General features: G+C 42.6%; 1 protein-coding gene across 5 annotated transcripts in view; it reads right to left on the reverse strand.

The window, feature by feature from the left end:
- LOC140739678 (tyrosine-protein kinase JAK2-like) overlaps positions 1–26,053 on the reverse strand; it is a 254,486-nt gene that overhangs the window by 102,741 nt on the left and 125,692 nt on the right. For all 5 annotated transcript variants that reach the window (XM_073068052.1, XM_073068054.1, XM_073068049.1 and 2 more), the window contains 4 exons: positions 18,570–18,727; positions 18,086–18,197; positions 9,012–9,192; positions 6,080–6,204 (listed from right to left, as the gene is read on the reverse strand). In XM_073068052.1, the coding sequence (XP_072924153.1) occupies positions 6,080–6,204; positions 9,012–9,192; positions 18,086–18,197; positions 18,570–18,727 (576 nt within the window). The remainder of the gene's footprint in view (positions 1–6,079; positions 6,205–9,011; positions 9,193–18,085; positions 18,198–18,569; positions 18,728–26,053) is intronic.

Consider the following 26,053-nt stretch of genomic DNA (forward strand, 5'->3'; position numbering starts at 1 on the left):
AGTTCTGGTCACCGAATTATAGGAAAGATATCAATAAATTAGAGAGAGTGCAGAGACGATTTATTAGGATGTTACCTGGGTTTCAGCACTTAAGTTACAGAGAAAGGTTGAACAAGTTAGGTCTCTATTCATTGGAGAGTAGAAGGTTGAGGGGGGATTTGATCGAGGTATTTAAAATGTTGAGAGGGATGGATAGAGTTGACGTGAATAGGCTGTTTCCATTGAGAGTAGGGGAGATTCAAACGAGAGGACATGATTTGAGAGTTAGGGGGCAAAAGTTTAAGGGAAACACGAGGGGGAATTTCTTTGCTCAGAGAGTGATAGCTGTGTGGAATGAGCTTCCTGTAGAAGTAGTAGAGGCCAGTTCAGTTGTGTCATTTAAGGTAAAATTGGATAGGTATATGGACAGGAAAGGAGTGGAGGGTTATGGGCTGAGTGCGGGTAGGTGGGACTAGGTGAGATTAAGAGTTCAGCACGGACTAGGAGGGCCAAGATGGCCTGTTTCCGTGCTGTGATTGTTATATGGTTATATGAAGAACCCTAAACTGTTCACAATACTCAAGGTGAGGCCTCACCAGTGCCTTATAAAGCTTCAGCATCACATCCTTGCTCTTGTGTTCTAGACCTCTTGAAATGAATGACAACATTGCATTTACCTTCCTCAACACCCACACAACATGCAAGTTAACCTTTAGGGTGTTCTGCACAAGGACTCCCAGTTCCCTTTGCATTTTAGATTTTGGAATTTTCTCCCCATTTAGAAAATAGTCTACACATTTATTTCTACTACCAAAGTGCATGACCATGTATTTTCCAACATTGTTTTCCATTCTCCCAGTCTAAATCGTTCTACATCCTACCTGTTTCCTCAACACTACCTGCCCGTCCACCAATCTTGGTATCATCTTCAAACTTAGCAACAAAGCCATCTATTTCACCATTTAAATCATTGATATACAGCATAAAAAGAAGCAGTCCCAACACTGACCCCTGTGGAACACCACTAGTCACTGGCAGCCAACCAGAAAAGGATCCTTTTATTCCCACTCACTGCCTCCTACCAATCAGCCAATGCTCTAACTATGTTAGTAATTTTCCTGTAATACCATGGGCCCTTAACTTGGTAAGCAGTCTTATGTGTGGCACCTTGTCAATGGCCTTCTGGAAGTCCAAATATACAACATCCACTGCATTCCCTTTAACTATCCTACTTGTAATCTCCTCAAAGAATTCCAACAGGTTCGTCAGGCAGGTTTTTCCGCTGAAGGCAACCATGCTGACTTTGTACTATCTTGTCCTGTGTCACCAAGTACTCCATGACCACATCCTTAACAATTGAGTCCAACATCTTCTCAACCACTGAGGTCAGGCTAACAGGTCTACAATTTCCTTTCTGCTGCCTTCCTCTTTTCTTAAAGAGTGGAGTAATATTTGCAATTTCCCAGTCCTCTGGCACCATGCCAGAATCCAATGAATTTTGAAAGATTATTGCTAATGCCTCCACAATCTCTAACACGACCTCTTTCAGAACCCTAGTATGCAGTTTATCTGGTCCGGGTGACTTACATACCCTCAGGACTTATAGATTTTCATGCACCTTCTCCATTGTAATCATAACTGCACCCACTTCTTGTCCTTCTCACACTACAACATCTGGCACAATACTAGTGTATTCCACAGTGAAGATTGTTGCAAAATACTCATTTAGTTCATTTGCCATCTCCTTGTCTCCCATTATTATTTCTTCTGCCTCATTTTCTAATGGTCCTATATCCACTCCCATCTCTCTTTTATTTTTACATGAAAAAGCTTTTACTATCTACTTTGATATTCTTTGCTAGCTTGCTTTCATATTTCATCTTTTCCCTCCTAATGATTCTTTAGTTGCTCTCTGCAGGTTTTTAAAAGCTTCCCAATCCTCTATCTTTCCATTAATTTTTGCTTTGTTGTATGCCCTCTCTTTTGTTTTTACATTAGCTCTGACTTCCCTTGTCAGCCACAGTTGTACTATTTTGCCATTTGAGTATTTCTTCATTTTTGAAATACATCTGTCCTGTACCTTCCTCATTTGTTCCAGAAATTCATGCCATTGCTGTTCTGCTGGCATCCCTGTCAACAGCTTCTTCCAGTTTACTTTGGCCAACTCCTCTCTCATACCACTGTAATTTCCTTCACTCCACTGAAATACTGCTACATCAGACTTTACTTTCTCCCTATCAAATTTCAAGTTGAACTCAATCATAATCACTAATCACCTCCGGTTCATTACATAACATCCAATCCAGTATAGTTAATCCCCTATTAGGCTCGACAACAAACTGCTCTACAAAGCTATCTCATAGCATTCAACAAACTCTTTCTTAACATCCATTACCAACCTGATTTTCCCAATTGACCTACATGTTAAAATCTTCCATGACTTTCATAACATTGCCCTTTTGACATGCCTTTTCTATTTTCAGTTGTAATCTGTGGTCCACATCCCAGCTACTGTTGGAAGGCCTGTATACAACTGCCTTCAGGGTCCTTTTACCCTCAGTTTCTTAACTCAACCTACAAGGATTCAACATCTTCAGATCCTATGTCACATCTTTTTACTTATTTGATGTTATTCTTTACCAACAGAGCCACGCCACGCCCTCTGCCCACCTTCTTATCTCTCGGAGACAACATGTAACCTTGGACATTCAACTGCAAACTATAACTATCCTTCAGACACGATTCAGTGATGGTCACAACATTATACCTGACTATCTGTAAAAGTGCAACAAGATCATCCACCTTATTTCTTATACTCCGCGTATTGAGATATAACATTATGAGTGCTGTTTTTGCTACCCTTTTTGATTTTGCACTGACACTCATCCTGCTGGATGCTCCTATCATCTGTCTGACCTTCCTGACAGTCTGGTTGCATGCTATCTTTGCTTTTTTACCATCCGTCCTATCCTGAGTCCCTTCATTCTGGTTCCCACCCACTTCTCAAATTAATTCAAACCCTCTCCAACAGCTTTAACAAACCTGCCCGTGAGAATAAGATGTTTGATAAGGTGTCACACATGAGACTGTTTAAAAAGATATAATCCTATGGCATTACAGGAAAGATGTTGGCATGGATAGCCAAATGGCTGACACACAGGAGGCAGTGAGTGGGAATTAAAGGGGCCTTTTCTGGTTGGCTGCTGGTGACTAGTGGTGTTCCTCAGGGGTCAGTATTGGGATTTCTGCTTTTCACATTGTTTGTCAATGATTTAGATAATGAAATTGATGGCTTTATGGCCAAGTTTGCATATGATATGAAGTTAGGTGGAGGGGTAGGTAGTGCTGAGGAAGCAATGTGATTACAATTGGAAGAATGGGCAAAAAAGAGGCAGATGGAATGCAGTGTTGGGAAATGTATGATAATACATTTTGGTAAAGGAACAATAGTGCAGACTATTATCTAAATGGACGGAAGTTTTAAACATCAGAGGAGCAGAGGGAATTAGGAGTCCTTGTGCAAGACTCCCAAAAGGTTAACTTACAGGTTGAGTCTGTGGTAAAAATGGCAAATGCAATGATGGCATTTATTTCAAGGGGAATAGAATATAAAAGCAAGGAGATAATGCTGACGCTTTATAAGACACTAGTCAGGCTGCACTTGGAGTATTGTCAACAGTTTTGGAGCCCATATCTCAGAAAGGATATATTGTGAGTCCAGAGGAGGTTCATGAGGATGATTCTGAGAATATGAGGAGCATTTGGTAGCTTTGGGCCTGTACTCACTGGAATTTAGGAAGATGCATGGGGATCTCATTGAAACCTACCAAATGTTGGAAGGACTAGATAGGGTGGATGTGGAGAGGATGTTTCCTATGGTGAGGGTATCTAGAACTATCAGGCACATCCTCAAAATTGAGGGGCAACCCCATAGAACAGAGATAAGGAGGAATATTTTTAGCAAGATAATAGTAAATCTGAGGAATGCTCTGCCACAGACTGTGGTGGAGGCCAAGTCTTTTCGTATATTTAAGGCGAAAGTTGATCACTTCTTGATCAGTCAGAGCATCAAAGGATATGGTGAGAAGGCAGATGTAAGGGGTTGAGTGGGATCTGGGATTAGCCATGATAGAATGGCAGAGCAGACTTGATTGGCTGAATGGCCCAATTCTTCTCCTATGGTCCTGTGGTCTTAATATTGGTCCCCCTCAGGTTCAGATGCAACCTGACCCTTTCATACAGGTCATACCTCCCCCAGAAGAGATCCCAATAATCCAAGAACCTGAAGCCCAGTCCCCTGTGTCAGCTCCTCAGCCATGCATTTATCTGCCAAATCTACTCTGACTGGCACATAGCACAGACAACAATATAGAAATTACTGCCCTTGAGATCCTGCTGCTCAGCTTTCTGTCTAGCTCTCTGAATTCTCTCTTCAGGACCTCATTGCTTTTCCTTCCTATGTCATTGGTACCAATACGTACCAAGACATCTGGCTGCTTTCCCTCTCTCTGTAAAATGCTGTGGACATGACCTGAGATGTCCCTGACCCTGGCCCCTGGGAGGCAACATACCATCTGGGTGTCCTGTTCATGTCCACAGAATGTCCTGTCCGTTCCTCTGACTACTGAGTCCCCTATCACTACTGCTCCCCTCTTCTCCCTGTTTACTTTCTGTGCCACGGACCCATGCTCAGTACCAATAACCTGGTCTCTGGGGCATTCCCCTGGGAGGTAATCCCCCACAACAGTATCCAAAACTGTAAAACTTATTTTTGATGGGAATGGACATAGGGGTGCCCTGTGCTAACTGCTTATTCATATTTCCATTTGTTACAGTCACCCAGCTAACCACCCCCTGCAACTTCAGAGTGACTACTTCCCTGTAACTCTGATTGATTATCTCCTCACTCTCCCGTACAAGCTGAAGGTCATCCAGCTTCTGCTCCAGATCCCTAACATGGTCTTCAAGGAGCTGCAGCTGGATGCACTTCACACAGATGTAGTTCCCTGGGAGACTGCGTCTCCTAGGACTCCAACATCTGGCATGAACAATGCAGCATAGCCATTTACTACACTGAGTACAGCAAGAGATTGAAAAAAAGGGGACCTTAACAGAAACTTACCCAGAGTTAACGCCTTTTCCGAGTCAAAGCCCGACACTCTTACTCTCACCACTGGCCTACTCCTAACAATGGTCACCCCTCTTGACCCTTCTGTACTTTTAATTAATATGCTGTGTTCTGCTCCCACCACAGCTGTGCCTCCAGAATTGTCTGCTGTGTTCCCTGTATCATAGCAGTAACTACATTCAAGTGAACAGATACATAAGTAAAAATCTATCTCTTCTTTGACTTGATTTGACATGTATTTCTTGGGGCACCACAGCCATGATGGAATGGCAGAGCAGATGGGTCAAATGGCCTAATTCTGCTCCTATATCTTATGGAATGTCTGTGATTGGGTGGAGACTAAAAGAATCTAGATAGCCCTGACAATATTGATGCCATCTGAGTTGATGGTGGTGATCATAGCTTATTGGTCTGGAAGAAATGTGAACAGAGATGATGAACGGGACAGAGAAGAGAAAATATAATGCTGGAAATAAGAACTGTAAAACTTGGTGATTGCTGAAAAAAAAATGAAAGAGAATGCTCGATTACTCAAAAGGCTAGGTAGCATCTGTGGAAAGTGAACCAGAGCTAATATTATATGACAAGAGGCTAGTTCTGATACAAGCAGGAAAAGCTAGTTATCAGAATGTTTGAATTCATGTGTTCTGCTTGGGTTTCAGATCTCTGGTATCAGTGCAGGTTTATTTGTCTGTAAATAGAATACTCTATTATTAAAAATGCAAGCACGAGGAAATCTGCAGATGCTGGAAATTCAAGCAACACACACAAAATGCTGGTGGAATGCAGCAGGCCAGACAGCATCTATAGGAAGAAGTACAGTCAACGTCTCGGGCCGAACGTCGTTCTGACAAAGGGTCTCAGCCCGTAACGTCGACTGTACTTCTTCCTATAGATGCTGCCTGGCCTGCTGCATTCCACCAGCATTTTGTGTGTGTTGCTCCATTATTATATGCACTTTGACAGACTCACCCGAATCAATTCTTCCTTCTTTACTTTATGGAACATCATCTGATTGACATTCCTTCGCTGCATTACAGGTGAGACAAGGAGATCAGAGGACCAGTTGTTGCGAATGATAATCAAGTTGGACTTCTCTGGAAATGAAGGAGAAAGAAAGATAATGATCCAGTCTGGAGTAACAAGGGGTTACAGGAGCTCTGCTAGAAGAGTTTATCCATCACATGACATTCTTGAATCTCAATCATCAACAAGCGTACCTTGATTTTCTGTTTGTGCATTTCATGTTAAGAACACGTTAGTCTTGAATTCTTACATTTCATATTTATAAACTTAACACACAATTGTATATTTGCCTGTAAATGGTCTCAATGTACTTTGCATGTCCTGTCTTGTATTGAAACTAGCCTTCAACTGAATTCAGGACTTAATTTTCTAAAATTCTTTATCCCTTTCCGTAACTACCTTGAAACTTAGAGGATTATGGTCACACAGGCCCAGATGGACTGAAAAGACAGGGTCAGGAAGCCAGTCAGCATCTATGGAAATGAGTACAGTTGACATTTTGGGCTGAGATCCTTCATCAGGACTGGAGTAAAAAAGATGAGGAGTCAGAGTAACTTCCCCAGTGATGGCAATAACTTTCCCAGCTGCATTATATAAGGTTTTATATATATGTATATGTCCAGTACTTCCCCTCATCTAGTTGGAAAATCTACACACAGTATGGACTCAAAAACCTCTCTTGCACTTTAAACGCTTGAGCTGCTGAAATCCATGAGTATGAACTCTTATACCCTCATACCTCCTTGTGATTTGTTCACATTTTTGTTTCTCCCTTCCAGCTGCCTATTGGGATGTCTGCATATATACCCCTTCCAAAGTGATTGCCTACTTTTGTTCCTAGCTATTGCATGTGGGAGATGAGGGCCCTCTCTTGTGGGAGACGTGGGCAGGCACCCCTCAATGGGAGACATGGGTAGGGCCCCCCATGGGAGATGTGGGCGGGGCCCCCTTGGGAGACATGGGTGTGGCCCTCCTGCCCCTCCCCCCATCCTGTGGGAGACATGGGTAAGACCCTGTGGGAGATGTGGAGGGGGTAAGGCATGGCCGGGCCCAGCCCCTTGGGAAATGTAGGCTAGGCCCCACCAATAGGAGACATCGGTGGCCCTCCACCCCGTGGGAGATGTTCTGTGTGAACTTTCTTGCCAAACTGCAGTATTTCATTTGACCATAAGATATAGGAGTAGAATTAGGCCATTTGGCCCTTCAAATTTACTCTGCCATTTCATCATAGCTGATCTATTTTCCTTTCCGTCCCAATCTCCTGCCTTCTGCCCATATCCCTTCATTCCCTGATAATCAAGAATCTATCAACATGTGCCTTAAATATACCCAATGACTAGGGTCACAGATACACCACTCTCTGGCTGAAAATATACCAACTCATCTTCATTCTAAATGGATGTCTCTCTATTCTGAGACTGTGTCCTCTAGTCTTAGACTCCCCCTCCATAGGAAACATCCTCTCCACATCCACTCATTCGAGGCCTTTTAACATTCGATAGGTTTCATTGAAATCCTCCCTTATTCTTCTGATCTCCAGATAGTACAGGCCCAAAGCCATTAAACCCTCCTCATATAATAAGCTTTTCAATCCCAGAATCATTTTCGTGAACCTCCTTTGAACCCTCGACAACGTCAGCAAATCCTTTCTTAGACTACTGACAATACTCCAAGTGAGGCCTCACCAGAGTCTTATTACATTCTTGCTAACATTGCATTTGCCTTTCTCACCACTGACTCAACCTGCAAATTAACCTTTAGGGGATCTTGCATGAGGACGCCCAAGTCCCTTTCCACCTCAGATTTTTGAATTTTCTCTCCATTTAGAAAATAGTCTATACTTTTACTTCTTATACCAAAGTGCATGACTATCTACTTCCCAACATTGTATATCATCTGCCACTTCTTTGCCCATTCTCCTAATCTGTCTAAGTGCTTCTATAACCTCTGCTTCCTTAAAACTACTTGCCCTTCCACCTTCATATTGTCTGCAAACTTAGCTACAAAACCAACAATTCAATCATCTAAATCATTGACATATAATTTATAAAGAAGCGGTCCCAACACAGACCCCCGTGGCACACCAAAAGTCACTGGTAGCCAACCAAAAAAGGCTCCTTTTATTCCCACTCTTTGGCTCCTGCCAATCAGCCACTGCTTTATCCATGTGAGAATATTTCCTGTAATACCAGGGCTCATAACTTGCTAAGCAGCCTCATATGTGGCACCTTGTCAAAGGCCTTCTGAAAATCCGAGTACACAGCATCAACCAATTCTTCTTTGTCTATCCTGCTTGTTATGTATCCAAAGAATTCCAACATATTTCTCAGGCAAAATTTTCCCTTATGGAAACCATGCTACCTTCAGCCTATTTTATTATGTGCCTTGGAGGCACATAAGGAGTACTTGGAGTACTCTGAAACCACATCCTTAACAATCGACTTCAATACTGTCCCAACCACTAAGGTCAGATTAACTGGCCGATAATTTCCTGTCTTCTGCCTCTCTCTCTCCTGCTCTCTCCCTTCTTGAAGAGCTCATATTAGGATTGTGTTCCTCAGTGAAGAAAAGGCAGAGTGAGAAATTGCCAAGGTGAGAATCCCATCCTTCTCACCTGTTGACTGATTTTTGGGATCACTGACATCTGGAGTTTTTTTTTCTTTCCTGGGCAGGTGGAACAAGTAATGCTGCTTTTTAATCTGGTAAAACACCCCAAAATACTTCACAGGATACAATTTACTCTTTGATACTGAACCTCCTGAAGGAGATATGAAATGAAATTAGGGGTTTTTAACAGCCAAATTGAGTAGGGCGAGGAAGAGGCAGAGAGCTGGAAAGAAATTCTAGGGGGCACACTATGAAGAGTATGGTCCATTACCTTTGGGTCTGGGTACGCAGCAGGTCTTGAGCTCAATGCTGACTCCCTCTGATACAAGGCCTGCACTCCGATAGTAGTTCAGCAGACTCTTCAAACTCTCGAACTGCCGAGGTACACCAGCCAGAGAGTAGCTCTCCCCCTTGATAATCAGGCAGTCCTTGTAATCCTTCCCAAATTCTGTCTGTAGAAAATGAAAATTTTATGAAAGGTGTTGTCATTTGGTGCTTATAATTTGTAGGGTCTCCCTCGGACCAAGATTAGATCAGGGATCACTGGTTCTTTGTGAACTCTGACCCCAGAGTAAATTGCATGATTGTTTCCAACACAAATCACAGCAAATGTGAAATCTGTCAACACCACAGGGAATACTAGCTCATAAGACCATAAGATATAGGAGCAGAATTAGGTCATTTGGCCCATTGAGTCTTCTCCTCCATCTATCAAACTTTGCCTTAAATATACATAAAGACTTGGCCTCCACAGCTGCCTGTGGTGAAGAATTCCACAGATTTACCACTCTCTGGCTAAAGAAATTCCACCTCATCTCCGATCTAAAAGATGCCTGGCTATTCTGAGGCAGCATCTTCTGGTCTTAGACTCCCTCATCATAGGAAATATCTTCTCCACATATGTAGCTGAGAAAAATAGAGGACTATGGGTAACCCTAGGTAATTTCTAAAGTAAGTACATGTACGGGACAGCATTGTGGGTCAAAGGGCCTGTATTATGCTGTAGGTTTTCTAAGTTTTTTCTATGTTTCTATCAATGCCTTTTATCATCGTTTCAATGAGGTTACCCCTTATGCTAGTCAGAGTAGAAATAGGAGGATATTTCAGATGAATATATGGCTTGAAAAATGGTGCAAGGTGGAGGGATTCAAATTTCTGGGGCATTGGAACCAGTTCTTAGATGAGGGAATTAAATGCAGCATCTCCAAGTTTGTGGATGACAAGAAGCTAGGCGACGGTGTTAGCTGTGAGGAGGATGCTAAAAGGATGCAGGGTGACTTGGATAGGTTAGGTGAGTGGGCAAATTCATGGCAGATGCAATTTAATGTGGATAAATGTGAGGTTATCCACTTTGGTTGCAAGAACAGGAAAACAGATTATTATCTGAACAGTGGCCGATTAGGAAAAGGGGAGATGCAACGAGACCTGGGTGTCATTGTACACCAGTCATTGAAGGTGGGCATGCAGGTACAGCAGGTGGTGAAAAAGGGAAATGGTATGTTGGCATTCATAGCAAAAGGATTTGAGTACAGGAGCAGGGAGGTTCTACTGCAGTTGTACAAGGCCTTGGTGAGACCGCACCTAGAATATTGTGTGCAGTTTTGGTCCCCTAATCTGAGGAAAGACATTCTTGCCATAGAGGGAGTACAGAGAAGGTTCACCAGATTGATTCCTGGGATGGCAGGACTTTCATATGAAGAAAGACTGGATCGACTAGGCTTATACTCACTGGAATTTAGAAGATTGAGGGGGGGATCTTATTGAAATGTATAAAATTCTAAAGGGATTGGACAGGCTAGATGCAGGAAGATTGTTTCCGATGTTGGGGAAGTCCAGAACGAGGGGTCACAGTTTAAGGATAATGGGGAAGCCTTTTAGGACTGAGATGAGGAAAAACTTCTTCACACAGAGAGTGGTGAATCTGTGGAATTCTCTGCCACAGGAAACAGTTGAGGCAGGTTCATTGGCTATATTTAAGAGGAAGTTAGATATGCCCCTTGTGGCTAAAGGGATCAGGGGGTATAGAGAGAAAGCAGGTACAGGGTTCTGAGTTGGATGATCAGCCATGATCATACTGAATGGCGGTGCAGGCTCGGAGGGCTGAATGGCCTACTCCTGCACCTATTTTCTATGTTTCTATGTTTCTATTCTTCTGAATTCTAGTGAATATAGGCCCAAAGTCATCAAACAGACTTCATGACACAAGCCATTGAATCCTGGAATTATTTTCATGAACCTCCTTTGAACCCTCTCCAATTTCAGCACATCATTTCTAAAATAAGATGTCCAAAACTACTCCAAATGAAGCCTCACCAGTACTTTATAAAGTCTCAACATTACATTCTTGCTTTTATATTCTAGTACTCTTGAAATGAATGCTAACATTGCTTTTGCCTTCCTCACAACAGACACAACCTGCAAATTAACCTTTAAGGAATCCTGCACAAGGACACCCAAATCCCTTTGCATCTCAGTTTTTCTATTTTCTCTCCATTTAGAAAATAGTCAACTTTTCATTTCTTCTACCAAAGTGCATGACCATACATTGTGTTCCGTCTGCCACTTTGCCCTTTCTCCTAATCTTTCTAAGTCCTTCTGTAACCTCTCTATTTCTTCAATACTACTTGCCCCTCCACCTTATCTTCATATTATCTGCAAACTTTGCAACAAAGCCATCAATTGCATCATCCAATCCTTGACATATAACATAAAAATAATTGGCTCCAACACAGACCTCTGTGGAACACCACTAGTCACCAGCAGCCAACCAGAGAAGACTCCCTTTATTCCCACTCTTTCCATCCTGCCAATCAGATACTGCTTTATCCATGTTAGAATCTTTCCTGTAATACCATAGGATTGTAGCTTGTTAAGCAGCCTCACATGAGGCAGCTTGTCAAAGGCCTTCTGAAAATGCAAGCACACATCAACTGATTCTCCTTTGTCTATCTTGTTTGTTATTTCTTCAAAGATTTGTTAGGCAAAATTTTCCCTTGAAGAAACCATGCTGACTACAACCTATTTTATCATGTGCCTCCAAGTACCCTGAGGCCTCATCCTTAATGATTGACTCCAACATCTTCCCAACCATCTACATCAGACTAATTGGCCTAAAGTTTCCTTTCTTCTGCCTCCCTCCCTTCTTGAAGAGTGGAGACACATTTGCAGTTTTCCAGAACCATTCCAGAATCCAGTGATTCTTGAAAGATCATTACTAATGCCTCCATAATCTCATCAGCCACCTCTTTCAGAACTCTGGGATGCGCACCATCTGGTCCAGGTGACTTATCTACCCTCAGATTTTTCAGTTTCCCAAGAGCTTTCTCTCTAGTTAGAAACATAGAAAATCTACAACACAATACAGGCCTTTGGCCCACAAAGTTGTGTCGAACATGTCCCCACCTTAGAAATTACTAGGCTTACCCAAAACCCTCTATTTTTCTAAGCTCCATGTACCTATCCAAAAGTCTCTTAAAAGACCCTATCGTATCCGCCTCCACCACCGTTGCTGGCAGCCCATTCCACACACTCACCACTCTCTGCATAAGAAACTTACCCCTGACATCTCCTCTCTACCTACTCCCCAGCACCTTAAACCTGTGTCCTGTTGTGGCAACCATTTCAGCCCTGGGAAAAAGCCTCTGACTATCCACATGTTCAATGCCTCTCATCATCTTATACACCTCTATCAGGTCACCTCTCATCCCCCGTCACTCCAAGGAGAAAACATCCTTGTAAATCTCCTCTGCACCCTTTCTATGGTTTCCACATCCTTCCTGTAGTGAGGCGACCAGAACTGAGCACAGTGGTCCAAGTGGGGTCTGATCAGGGTAGTAACATCACACACACCTGGAACTTACACCATACTGCTAGAGTCTTTCACAGTGAAGACTAATGCAAAATACTTATTCAGTCCCCCCTTAGTACCTCTCCAGCATAATTTTCCAGCCATCCGATATCTATTCTCCATTCTCTTTTACACTTTATGTATCTGAAGAAACTTTTGGTATCCTCTTTAATATTATTGGTTAGCTTACTTCCATATCCATCTTTACTTTCTTAATTACTTTTTTCATTACCTTAGAACCATAGAACACTACAGCACAGTACAGGCCCTTCAGCCCTCCATGTTGTGTCGACCCATATAATCCTTAAAAAAATACTAAACCCACACTATCCCATAACCCTCAATTTTTCTTTCATCCATGTGCCTGTCCAAGAGGCTCTTAAATACTCCTAATGTTTTAGCTTCCACCACCATTCAAGACATTCCAGACACATACAACCCTCTGTGTAAAAAACCCCTGATGTCTTCCCTAAACTTCCCTCCCTTAATTTTGTCCATATGCCCTCTGGTGTTTGCTATTAGTGCCCTGGGAAACAGGTACTGACTATCCACCCTATCTATGCCTCTCATAATCTTGTAGACCTCTATCAAGTCCCCTCTCATTTTTCTACGCTCCAAAGAGAAAAGTCCCAGCTCTGCTAACCTTGCTTCATATGACTTGTTCTCCAAACCAGGCAACATCCTGGTAAATCTCCTCTACACCCTCTCCATAGCTTCCACATCCTTCCTATAATGAGGTGACCAGAATTGAACACAATACTCTTAAGTGTGGTCTCACCAGAGATTTGTAGAGTTGCAACATGACCTCTCTACTCTTGAACTCAATCCTCCTGTTTATGAAGCCTAGTATCCCACAGGCCTTCTTAACTACCCTATCAACCTGTGCAGCGACCTTGAGGGATGTATAGATTTGAACCCCAAGGTCCCTTTGTTTATCCACACTCTGAAGTAACTGACCATTAATCCTGTACTCAGTCTTCTGGTTTGTCCTTCCAAAATGCATCACCTCACACTTGTCCAGATTGAACTCAATCTGCCATTTTTCTGCCCAACTCTACAGCCTGTCTATATCCTCTTGTAACATTCAACAACCTACAGCTCCATCCATAACTCCTCCAATCTTTGTGTCATCTGCAAACTTACTCACCCATCCTTCTGCCTCTATATCCAGGTCACTTATAAAAATCACAAATAGCAGAGGTCCCAGGTCAGATCCCTGCGGCACTCCACTAGTCACCGACCTCCAGCCAGAATACTTTCCTTCCACAACTACCCTCTGCTTTCTTCCTTTAAGCCAATTTTTTATCCAAACAGACAAGATTCCACTTACCCCATGCCTCATGACTTTCTGGATGAGTATCTCATGAGGGACCTTGTCAAATGCTTTGCTAAAGTCCATGTAGACCACATCCACTGCCTACCCTCATCAATTTCTTTTGTTACCTCTTCAAAAAACTCAATCAGGCTCGTGAGGCACGATCTTCCCTTCACAAAGCCATGTTGACTATCCATGAGTAGACTGTACTTCTCTAAATGCTCGTAGATCCTATCCTTAAGAATCTTTTCCAGTAGTTTGCATACCACTGACGTAAGACTCACCAGTCTACAGTTCCCAGGTTTCTCCCTATTACCTTTTTTAAACAAGGGAACTACATTTGCCATTCTCCAGTCCTCTGGCACTTCCCCTGCAGCCAAAGAGGATTCAAAGATCATAGCTAATGCTCCTGTGATCTCTTCTCTCAATTCCCACAACAACCTGGGGTATATCATATCCAGCCCTGGGGATTTATCAATCTTAATGTTTTTAAGAAGATCCAGCACTTTTTCTTCCTTAATCTCCACATTGCCCAGCACACAGGCCCGCTCTACTTCGACTGCATCCTGATCAAGATCCTTTTCACTTGTGAATACTGAAGCAAAGTATTCATTTAGGACCTCCCCAACCTCCTCCGCTTCCAGGCACATGTTGCCCTCTTTATCCTTTAGCGGTCCCACATCCTCCTATTCTTCACATACGCATAGAATGCCTTGGGATTCTCCTTAATCCTACATGCCAAGGCCTTCTCATGTCCCCTTCGAGGTCTCCTTAGTCCTTTCTTTAGCTCCTTCCTGAAGACCCTATATTTCTTATAAGCCCCTCCTACTTCCTGCTTCTTATATCTAACATATGGTTCCTTTTTCCTCTTGACGAGTTGTCTCACATGTTTTGTCAACTACAGTTCCCTTTTCCTACTATTTTTTTCCTTGCCTCAGTGGGACAAACCTATCCTGAACCCAGCTCAAGTGGTCCCTAAATTTCTCCCACATTACTTCTGTGCTTTCCCCTTTGAACATCAGTTTCCAATTTACTCTGGCTAGTTCCTGCCTCATTCCTTCAAAGTTAGCCCTTCCCCAGTTAAGCACTTTACCATTTTGTCTGATTTTATCCTTTCCATAGCTATGCTGAAGCTAAGGGAGTTGTGGTCACTCTCACCAAAATGCAACCCCATCAAGAGGTCTGTCACCTGACCAGACACACTTGACAAATTCAGCACACTTGACAAATTCAGCCCCATCTATCCCCCTTGCACTCAGGAGGTGCCAGTCAATATGAGGGAAGTTGAAATCACCCATAACTACTACCCTGTATTTCCTGCACCATTCTAAAATTTGTCTGCTTATCTGCTCCTACCTTCTGTTGGTTTTTAAAAGCTTCCCAGTTCTCTAACTTCCCGTTAATTTTTGCTCTATTACATGCCCTCTCTTTGGCTTTTATGTTGGCTTTGACTTTTCTTGTTTGCCACGGCTGTGTCATTTTTCCTTTAGAATACTTCATCCTCTTTGGGATGTATATATCCTGGGCCTTCTGAATTGCTTCCAGAAATTCCAGCCATTGCTGCTCGGTCGTCATCCCTGCCAGTGTTCTTTTCCAATCAACACAGGTCAACTCCTCTCTCATAGAAACATAGAAAATAGGTGCAGGAGTAGGCCATTCAGCCCTTCGAGCCTGCACCGCCATTCAGTATGATCATGGCTGATCATCCAACTCAGAACCCTGTACCTGCTTTCTCTCCATACCCCCTGATCCCTTTAGCCACAAGGGCCATATCTAACTTCCTCTTAAATATAGCCAATGAACCGGCCTCAACTGTTTCCTGTGGCAGAGAATTCCACAGATTCACCACTCTCTGTGTGAAGAAGTTTTTCCTCATCTCAGTCCTAAAAGGCTTCCCCTTTATCAATAAACATGCCTCTGTAATTCCCTTTATCCCAGTGTAGTACTGATACTTCTGACTTTAGCTTCTCCTCAAATTTTAGGGTGAATTCGATCACTTGCCCCTAAGGGTTCTTTTACCTTGTCTCTAATCAATTCTGGTTCATTGCACAGCACCCAATCTAGAATAGTTGATCCCCTAGTGGGCTCAACCACAAGCTGATCTAAAAAAGCCATCTTGAAGGAACTCTAGAAATTCTCCCTACTAGAATCTACCATCTATCTGATTTTCCCAATCTACCTGCATATTGAAGTCCCTCATGACTATTGTAACATTGCCCTCTTGGCATGCATTTTCTATCTCACATTGTAATTTGAAGGCCACATGCTTACTACTGTCTGTATACAACTCCAATCAGGGTCTTTTTACTCTTGCAGTTCCTTAGCTCTATCCATAATGCTTCAACACTTTCTGACCCTATGTCACCTTTTAAATTTATGTGATACGACTTTTCAGTCAGCACCACGGTGATAGTAGTGCCCAATCCACATCTCTTCACAGCACTCAAACATGAAGAAGCACAGCACTGATCACCCAATACAAGCCTCTCCCTGTTCTACTCAACCATGCTCCTCTGTAGCCTATCTTCACCTGATCCCTGCTGTGTGAAGTGTCCTCCTGGTTCATGCCCTTCAAATTCCAGTTACTGCTTCCTCATCATCCCACATCAAAGAATTAAATAGCATAGAAACAGGACCTCTCAGTGAATCTCGTCCAAACCAACTGGAAGGCCTATCAGTGCTAATCCCATTTTCCTGCATTAGATCCTCTACCCAACTACCTGGTCAAATATATTTTCAATATTTTTAAAAATTGCTTCTGCCTTTACCACTGCCTCTGGCAGTTCATTCTGATAAGTGAACCCTCCGGACTCCTTTAAATTTCTCCCCTTAAACCTGTGCCCTCCAGTTGTAGATTCTCCTGCCTTGGGAAAAAAGATTGTGACTATCTTATTTATGCCTTCATGTTCAATGGTCATGAACTTTGGTAGAAGGAATAAAGGTGTAGACTATTTTCTAAGCAGAAAGATAATTCAGAAATTGGAGGCACAAAGGGACTTGGGGGTCATTGTGCAAGATTGTCTAAAAGTTAACTTGCAGGTTGGATTGGTGGTCAAGAAGGCAAATTTTAGTATTCATTTTAAGAGAAGTAGTATATGAGAGCAAGGGTGTAATGCTGTGGTTTAATAAGGCATTGGTCAGACTGCCCTTGGAGTATTATGAGCAGTTTTGGGCCTCTTATTTAAGAAAGGATGTGCTGGCATTGGAGATAGTCCAGAGGAGGTTCACAAGACTGATTCTGGGAATGAAAGGGTTAATGTATGAGGCTAGTTTGTTTCTGGGCTTGTGCTTGCTGGTGCTTGGAAGAATGGGGGTGGGGGGGGAAGGTATCATTGAAACCTATCAAATATTCAAAGACCTAGATAGAGTGGATGTGCAGAAGATGTTTTCAATAGTGAGTAAATCCAGGATAAAAGGCATGCCCTCAGAACAGAAGAAAGTCCCTTTGGAACAGAGATGAGGAAGAATTTCTTTAGCTGAGGGTGGTGAATATATGGAAGTCATTGCTAAAAAAGGGTGTGGAAGCCAAGGCAGTGGCTGTGTCTAAAGCAGGTTCTGCTGAAGGGTCTCAGCTGGAAGGGTCAACTGTACCCTTTTCCTTAGATGTTGCCTGACCTGCAGAAATCCTCCAGCATTTGTGAGTTGCTCAGATTTCCAGCATCTGCAAATTTTCTCTGTTTTGTGGGTATATATAAAGTGGAGGTTGATACGTTCTTAGTAAGGGTGTCAAAGGTTATGGGGAGAAGGCAGGAAAATGGGGTTAAGAGAGACAATAAATCAGACATGATGGAATGATTGAGAAAATCGATAAGCCAAATGACCTAATTCTGCTCCTAATTCTTGTGGTCTAATAATGTCATCCTTCAGTCTTCTGTATTGCAGTGAGAATAAACCTAGCACATTCAATCTCCCTTTAGCCCTGTATTTCCGGCAACATCCTGGTAAATCTCCCTGTACTCTCGATATTGTTGCCTATCAGAGCAAAGCATTTCCTGTAGATCTAACTCAGTTGCTATGGTTACAGTGCTGACCAAACGGCAGTGATGTCCACAGGAGAAAGAAGTTCTACCAACATTGATGATAGAGCTAACTGGAAAAAAGAGTACATCGTATACCAGTCACAGTGGATTAAGAATGTGCATGCATTGGGAAATATTAGTCTGATTTGTCTCAGTTGGCTTACTTCAACACAAACAGTCAGGAAGTACTTGTTGAAATCCTTGGGGCTGCAGCGCAGGATGTAAAGACCTTTCCTGTTTCGATGCTTCCTTAGCTTGGACACAGCAAAGTCGGATCTGCCATGGAAGAAGAGAACTTAGAATTAAAAAAATAAAATAATTGCATGGACCCTCCAAGAGCCAAGGTGGTGGACTTGATGTAGGGAGGTGAAGTGGAATTGTTACCACCAGACAGGCATAGTATGGCCACTTTTAATTGAGACAATGCAGTGAAGTTCAGATTCTCACATTACAAACTGCTTAAGCCTCATTAACTTATCCACCACTTCTGCTTTTCATCATTATCTGTTGCCAGAAACCAACAAGGGTTTAGTTGTCTGCTTGTTCTTTCAGAGGAGGAACATACAGCACACAGGCAGAAGAGAATGCAGACATCTTTTGGTCTAATGAGTTCTAAGAAACTGGAGCACTCTCATTCCCAGAACATACGTGATTGGTCCATGACAATTGTCCTCAATGTGTTGCAGCAGCTTCGGGGGAGCCACTTCTTTGCAGAAGTAATGGTGAGCATCAGCAGTCAGTCTGTAATAGCCATCAATCAGGGCGATGAAAGATAGAGCCTCTCTTAGGCTGGGAAACACTGCCTCCTGCAGGATTGGAAGAGTGAGGTAACCATTAGATAGATGTGACAGAGACAGGCTGCCAATAGTCTGGAACACAGGAGTGAAACACACAATGCATTTCTCTGGGGGTTTTTTGTTGCAGCATTAATATAGTCCAGATATTGTGAAGGGAAACTCCAACCCCCCCCCCCCACCAGACACAGACACTGTTGCATTTCCCAACATTTCTCTAAGATTAACATCCAACACTTTCTCAACACCCACTGCTCTCACTCCTCACAAAGAATTTCAAAAACAAGGTGACAATAGCCAGTTTTTCAAAATCAAAAGAAATGCAAATGCTGCAAATCTGAAATTAAAGCAGATAATGCAATAAATACTGAACAGACCAGGAAGCATTTGTGAAGAGAGGGAGATATACAAAGTAGAACTAAAGTTTCAGTTAATGTTCTCCCACTTCTTACCCCTTCACAATCAGTTTTGACCTGCTGAGTATTTCAAACACCCTTAGTTTCATTTCAAACCTTACCCTGGTGTCCTGGGGTCAATAATTATTTCTTAATCAATGTTCATTAGACAATATCTGATATTATTATATCAAATTTGTTTTGTAGAATCTTGCTGTGCCTGCTTTATCACAGGTAATATCTCCATGTAATGTCCATAAGGTAGGAGAACAATTGTTTCTGGGCTGCAAACACCTTTCAGCAAAGAGTCACAGAAGATTATGCAGAGCGGACTCAATGGGCTGAATAGCCTAATCCTGCTCCTATGTCTTATGTCTTATTACAGCACAGAAACAGGCTCTTTTGCCCATATAGACCATGCCAAACCATTAATCTGTCTTGTGCCATTGACCTGCACCCAGACCCTAGTCCTCCATACCCTCCCTATCCACGTACCTATCCAAGCTTCTCTTAAATGTTGAAATTCAGCTTGCATGCACCACTTGCACTGGCAGCTCGTTCCAGAGTCTCACCAGCTTCTGAGTGAAGAAGATCCCCTCAGGTTCCCCTTAAACATTTCTCCTTTCACCCTTTACTTTTGGCCTCTAGTTCTAGTCTCACCCAACCTCAGTAGAAAAAATCTGCTTGCATTTACCCTACCTATATCTGGACAATTTTATATACTTCTATCAAATCTTCTCTCAATTTTCTACATTCTAAGAAATAAAGTCCTAACCTATTCAATCTTTCCCTGTAACTCAAGTTCTCCAGTCCTGGCAATGTGCTTGTGAACTTTCTCTGCACTCTTTCAATCTTATTTACATCTTTCCGTTAGGTACTGTAGCTCTAAATTAGGCCTCACCAATATCTTATACAATTTCAACATAACATCCCACCTCATGTACTTGCTACATTGATTTATGAATGTCAATGTGCCAAAAGCTTTCTTTACGATCCTATCTACCTATGGCTCCATTTTTTAGGAATTATTAATATATATTCCCAGATCCCTCTGTTCTACTATACTCCTCAGTGCTCAGATGCTCACCATGTAAGACCCACCCTGGTTGGTTGGTTCTCACAAAGTGCAACACATCACATTTGCCTGCATTAAATTCTATCTGCCATTTTTCAGCCCATTTTTCCTGCTGTTCCAGATCTCACTGCAAGATATAACAGTCTTCTTTGCCGTCCACTATGTCCCAAATCTTGGTGTCATCTGCAAATTTGCTATCTGGTTGACCACATTATCATACAAACCATTGATATGGATGAAGAACACCAATGGGCGCAGCACCAATCCCTGCAGCATTCCCTAGTCAGAGAGGTAACCATCTACTACTGCTCTTTGGCTTCTCCCGCAAAGTCAATGTCTAAACCGATTTACTACCTCATCCTGAATGCCAAAGCGACTGAACCTTCTTGACCAACCTCCCATGTAAGACCTTATCAAGGGCATTGCTAAAGTCCATCCATACAACATCCACTGGCTTGCCTTCATCAATGTTCCTGGTAACTTCCTCGAAAATCTCTATAAAATTGTTTAGACACAACATACCATTCATTAAGTTATGTTGACGGTCCCTAATCAGTCCCTGTCTATCTAAATATTTATATATCCGGTCCCTTAGAAAACCTTCCAATAACTTTCCCACTACTGATGTCAGGCTCACTGGTCTATAAATTCCCAACTTCTTTTTAGAGCCTTTCTTATACAACAGAACATTAGTTATCCTCCAATCCTTTGGCACCTCACCCATGTCTTAGGAGGTTTTAAATATCTGTTTGAGCCTCTGTAATTCCTGCACTATCCTACCACAGGGTCTGAGAGAACCCTTTGTCAGGCCCTGGGAATTTATCCGTCCTAATTTTCCTCAAGGCAGCAAACCCCTCCTTCTTTATAATCCGTACAGGTCCAAAACTCTGCTGCTGCTTTGCCTCACACCTGTAAACTCTGTGTCCATCTCCCGACTAAATACAGATGCAAAAAAAAATCCAGTTAAGATCTCCTCTATCGCTTTCAGCTCCACGTTTCGATTAACACTCTGTTCTTCCAGAGAACCAATTTTATCTCCTGCTATCCATAAGGCCATAAGATTTAGGAGCAGAATTAGGGCATTTGGTCCATCACATCTGCTCCAACATTTCATCATGGCTTGTCCAATTTTCCTCTCAGCACCAGTCTCCTGCCTTTCTCCTCATATCCCTCATGCCCTGACCAATCAAGAATCTATCAGACTCTGCCTTAAATATACATAAAGTCAACCCTCACAGCTGCCTATGGCAAAGAATTCCACAGATTCACACAATCTCTAGCTAAAGAAATTCTTCCTCATCTCCATTGTAAAAGGATGCCCCTCTATTCTGAGGCTGCATTCTCTAGTCTTAGACACTCCCATCAAAGGAAACATCCTATCCACATCCACTCTATCAAGGCTTTCACCATTCGATAGGTTTCAATAAGTTCACCCCTAATTCTTCTGAATTCTAGTGAAAACAGGCCTAGAGCTATCAAGCACTTTTTATATGACAAGCCATTCAATTCTAGAATCATTTTCATGGATCTCCTTTGAACCCTCTCCAGTTTCAGCACATCTTTTCTAAGATACTTTTGCTCTTAATATATCTGAAGAAGCCTTTAGGATTCTCCTTCACCTTGTCTTCTAGAACAACATCAATCCTTTGATCCCTCCCAATTTTATTTTTAAGTGTTCTCTTGCATTTCTTATACTCAAGTTCCTCATTTATTTCTACCTACCTATACCCGCTATGTACCTCCTTACTTTTCTTAGCCAGGGTCTCAAAATCTCTTGAAAACTAGGGTTCCTAAACCTGTTACACTTGCCTTTTATTCTGACAAGAACACACTAGCACTGTGCTCTCTAAATTTCACTTTTGAAGATCCCCCACTTACCAAATACAACTTTGCCAGAAATTAACCTGTCTAACTCCACACTTACCAGACAGATCATTTCTCCAATTTAGAATTTCAACCCAAGGACCAGACCTATCCTTTCCTATCATAACATTGAAACTAATGGCATTATAATCACTAGATACAACGTGTTCCCCTACATAAACTTCTGTTACCTTCCCTGTATCATTCCCAAGTAGGAGATTTAGTATCGTATTCACTCTAGTTGGGACTTCCATGTACTGAATAAGGAAACTTTCCTGAAAACATTTCACAAACCCTTCCCATCCAACACTTTCACAGTTTGGAAGTCCCAGTCAATATATAGAAAGTTAAAATCACCTACTATCATAACAATAGACAATAGACAATAGGTGCAGGAGTAAGCCATTTGGCCTTTTGAGCCAGCACCGCTATTCACTGTGATCATGGCTGATCATCCACAATCAGTACCCCTTTACTGCCTTCTCCCCATATCCCTTGACTCTGCTATCTTTAAGCGCTCTATCTAACTCTTTCTTGAAAGCATCCAGAGAATTGGCCTCCACTGCCTTCTGAGGCAGAGCATTCCACAGATCCACAACCCTCTCGGTGAAAAAGTTTCCTCAGCTCTGTTCTAAATGGCCTACCCTTTATTCTTAAACTGTGGCCTCTGGTTCTGTTCTCCCCCAACATCGGGAACATGTTTCCTGCCTCTAGCGTGTCCAATCCCTTAATAATTTTATATGTTTCAATCAGATCCCCTCTCATCCTTCCAAATTCCAGTGTATACAAGCCCAGTCGCTCCAATCTTTCAATATATGACAGTCCCGCCATCCCGGGAATTAACCTTGTGAACCTACGCTGCAATCCCTCAATAGCAAGAATGTCTTTCCTCAAATTTGGAGACCAAAACTGCACACAATACTCCAGGTGAGGTCTCACCAGGGTCCTGTACAACTGCAGAAGGACCTCTTTGCTTCTGTACTCAACACCCCTTGTTATGAAGGCCAACATGCCATTAGCTTTCTTCACTGCCTGCTGTACCTGCATGCTTACTTTCAGTGACTGATGAACAAGGACACCTAGATCTTGTTGTACTTCCACTTTTCCTAACTTGACACCATTCAGATAGTAATCTGCCTTCCTGTTCTTGCCACCAAAGTGGATAACCTCACATTTGTCCACATTAAACTGCATCTACCATGTATCTGCCCATTCACCCAACCTGTCCAAGTCGCCCTGCATTCTTATAACATCCTCCTCACATTTCACACTGCCACCCAGCTTTGTGTCATCTGCAAATTTGCTAATGTTACTTTTAATCCCTTCATCTAAATCATTAATGTATATTGTAAATAGCTGCGGTCCCAGCACTGAGCCTTGTGGTACCCCACTAGTCACTGCCTGCCATTCTGAAAGGGACCCGTTAATCCCTATTCTTTGTTTCCTGTCTGCCATCCAATTTTCTATCCATGTCAGTACCCTACCACCAATACCATGTGCTCTAATTTTGCCCACTAATCTGCAATGTGGGACCTTATCAAAGACTTTCTGAAAGTCCAGGACACTACATCCATTGGCTCTCCCTTGTCCACTTTCATAGTTACATCCTCAAAAAATTCCAGAAGATTAGTCAAGCATGATTTCCCCTTTGTAAATCCATGCTGACTCGGACCGATCCTGTTACTGCTATCCAAATGTGCCGCTATTTCATCTTTTATAATTGACTCCAGCATCTTCCCCACCACTGATGTCAGGCTAACTGGTCTATAATTCCCTGTTTTCTCTCTCCCTCCTTTCTTAAAAAGAAGGATAACATTAGCTACCCTCCAATCCATGGGAACTGATCCTGAATCTATAAAACATTGGAAAATGATTACCAATGCGTCCACGATTTCTAGAGCCACCTCCTTAAGTACCCTGGGATGCAGACCATCAGGCCCAGGGGATTTATCAGCCTTCGGTCCCATCAGTCTATCCAACACCATTTTCTGCCTAATGTGAATTTCCTTCAGTTCCTCTGTTACCCTAGGTCATCTGGCCACTATTACATCTGAGAGATTGTTTGTGTCTTTCCTAGTGAAGGAACCTTACATTTCTTGAAAGTCTGCAACCTCTCTACAAATTTGTCCCATGGACTGTTGGGTGGTCTATAATATAATCCCATTCACATTGTCATACCTTTCTTATTCCTCATTTCTACCCATAAAGGCTCACTAGATGAGTTATCCAGTCTGTCCTGTCTGAGCATTGACATGACATTTTCCAGGACTAGTAATGCCACCACCCCCACCCCCCAACTTAATCCATCCCTTTCTATCAGTTCTAAAACACAGGAGCCCTGGAACAGTGAGCTGCCAGTACTGCTCCTCCTGCAGCTAACTCTCACTACAATATCATCATTCCATGTGTTGATTCATACCCTGAGCTCAACTACCTTTCCTACAATACTCTTGCATTGAAATATACACAGCCCAGAAAATTAGTCCCACCATGTTCAACCCTTTGATTCCCTTTGACTCTTGTTTAAACATCCCCACCACACCCACCCCCATGCAACACTAACAAACCTTTCTGCTGGGATTTTAGTCCCCCAACAGTTCAGGTGAAACTGTCCCTTCTATACAGGTCCCACCTTCCCTGGAAGAGAGCCAAGTGATCCAAAATTCTGAATCCCTCCCTCCTACACTAACTCCTTAGCCATGTGTTAAACTGTATAATCTTCCTAGTTCTGGCTTCACTAGCACTTGGCATGGGTAGCAATCTTGAGATCACAATCCTGGCGGTCCTGTCCTTTAATTTAGCTCCTAACTTCCTGAACTCACTTTGCATGACCTTGTCACCCCTCTTACCCTTGACGTTATTACCAATGTACACCACAACTTCTGGCTGCTCTCCCTCCCACTTAAGAGTGCTGTGGACTCAATCAGAGATGTCCCTAACCTTGGCATCCAGGAGGCAATATAGCATCCAGGAATCTCATTCTTATCTACAGAACCACCTTTCTGTTCCCCTACACAACAAATTCCGTATCATCACAGCTTGCCTCTTCTCCCCCTTCTCTTCTGAGTCAAAGAATCAGACCCATTGTCAGAAGCATGACCACTGCAGCTTTCCTCTTTTAGGTCATTCCCCCTCACCTCCAAAATATCCAAAATAGTACTCCTGATGGTTACCCACTTACCTGTGTCCTGCATCTTGGGTGTAACTACCTCCCTATATCTCCTGTCTATCAACCCCTCAGCCTCCTGAATGATCCAGAGTTGATCCAGTTTCAGCTCTAACTCCTTTACGTGGTCCGTTACAAGCTGTAGCTGAATGAACTTCTCGCAGGTGTCATCGGGGACACTGGAGGTCTCCCTACTTTCACACATCTTACATGAGGAGCATTCCACTATCCTGCCTAACATCCCTACTGGTTGAAATGTGTAATAAGAAAGAAATAAAGTAAGAATAAATAACAAAAAAATTCTAACTATAGCCTACACCTTTCCTTGCTGAAGTCTCAATGAGCCATTGCCGCAACTCTCCACACTAACTCTGGCCCACTCACTCAATGGCCATTCCATTTAAATCCAATTTCTTTCTATCGGATCTTCTCAAGTGCCTAGTTATGCACAATCCAATGTCTCCTTGGGAACTGTGGTGCTCAGAATGTGTTTTTGCCTGTATTATCCAGAAACTAACCTATTAGATTTGATTGTGTCTGACAAGGTATTCTCTACGATAGATCCAAAACCTTCAAGATGTTCTGCAGATTTTGGAACACATATGTTGATCCAGATTTCTGACATCTGCAGAACTTCTTATGTTCTAACTTGATTCTTGGTTGGGACATTGAAGGTTTGAGTCTCCATTACCAAATACTTTGCCATTCAGGAAAACAAAGAGTTGACATTCCATGTTGAATAAATTTAGAAACATAGAAAACCTACAGCACAATACAGGCCCTTTGGCCCACAAAGTTGTGCCGAACCTGTCCCTACCTTACTAGACTTCCCCATAGCT

This window comes from Hemitrygon akajei, chromosome 16, assembly GCF_048418815.1.
Source record: "Hemitrygon akajei chromosome 16, sHemAka1.3, whole genome shotgun sequence".
Taxonomy (NCBI): domain Eukaryota; kingdom Metazoa; phylum Chordata; class Chondrichthyes; order Myliobatiformes; family Dasyatidae; genus Hemitrygon; species Hemitrygon akajei.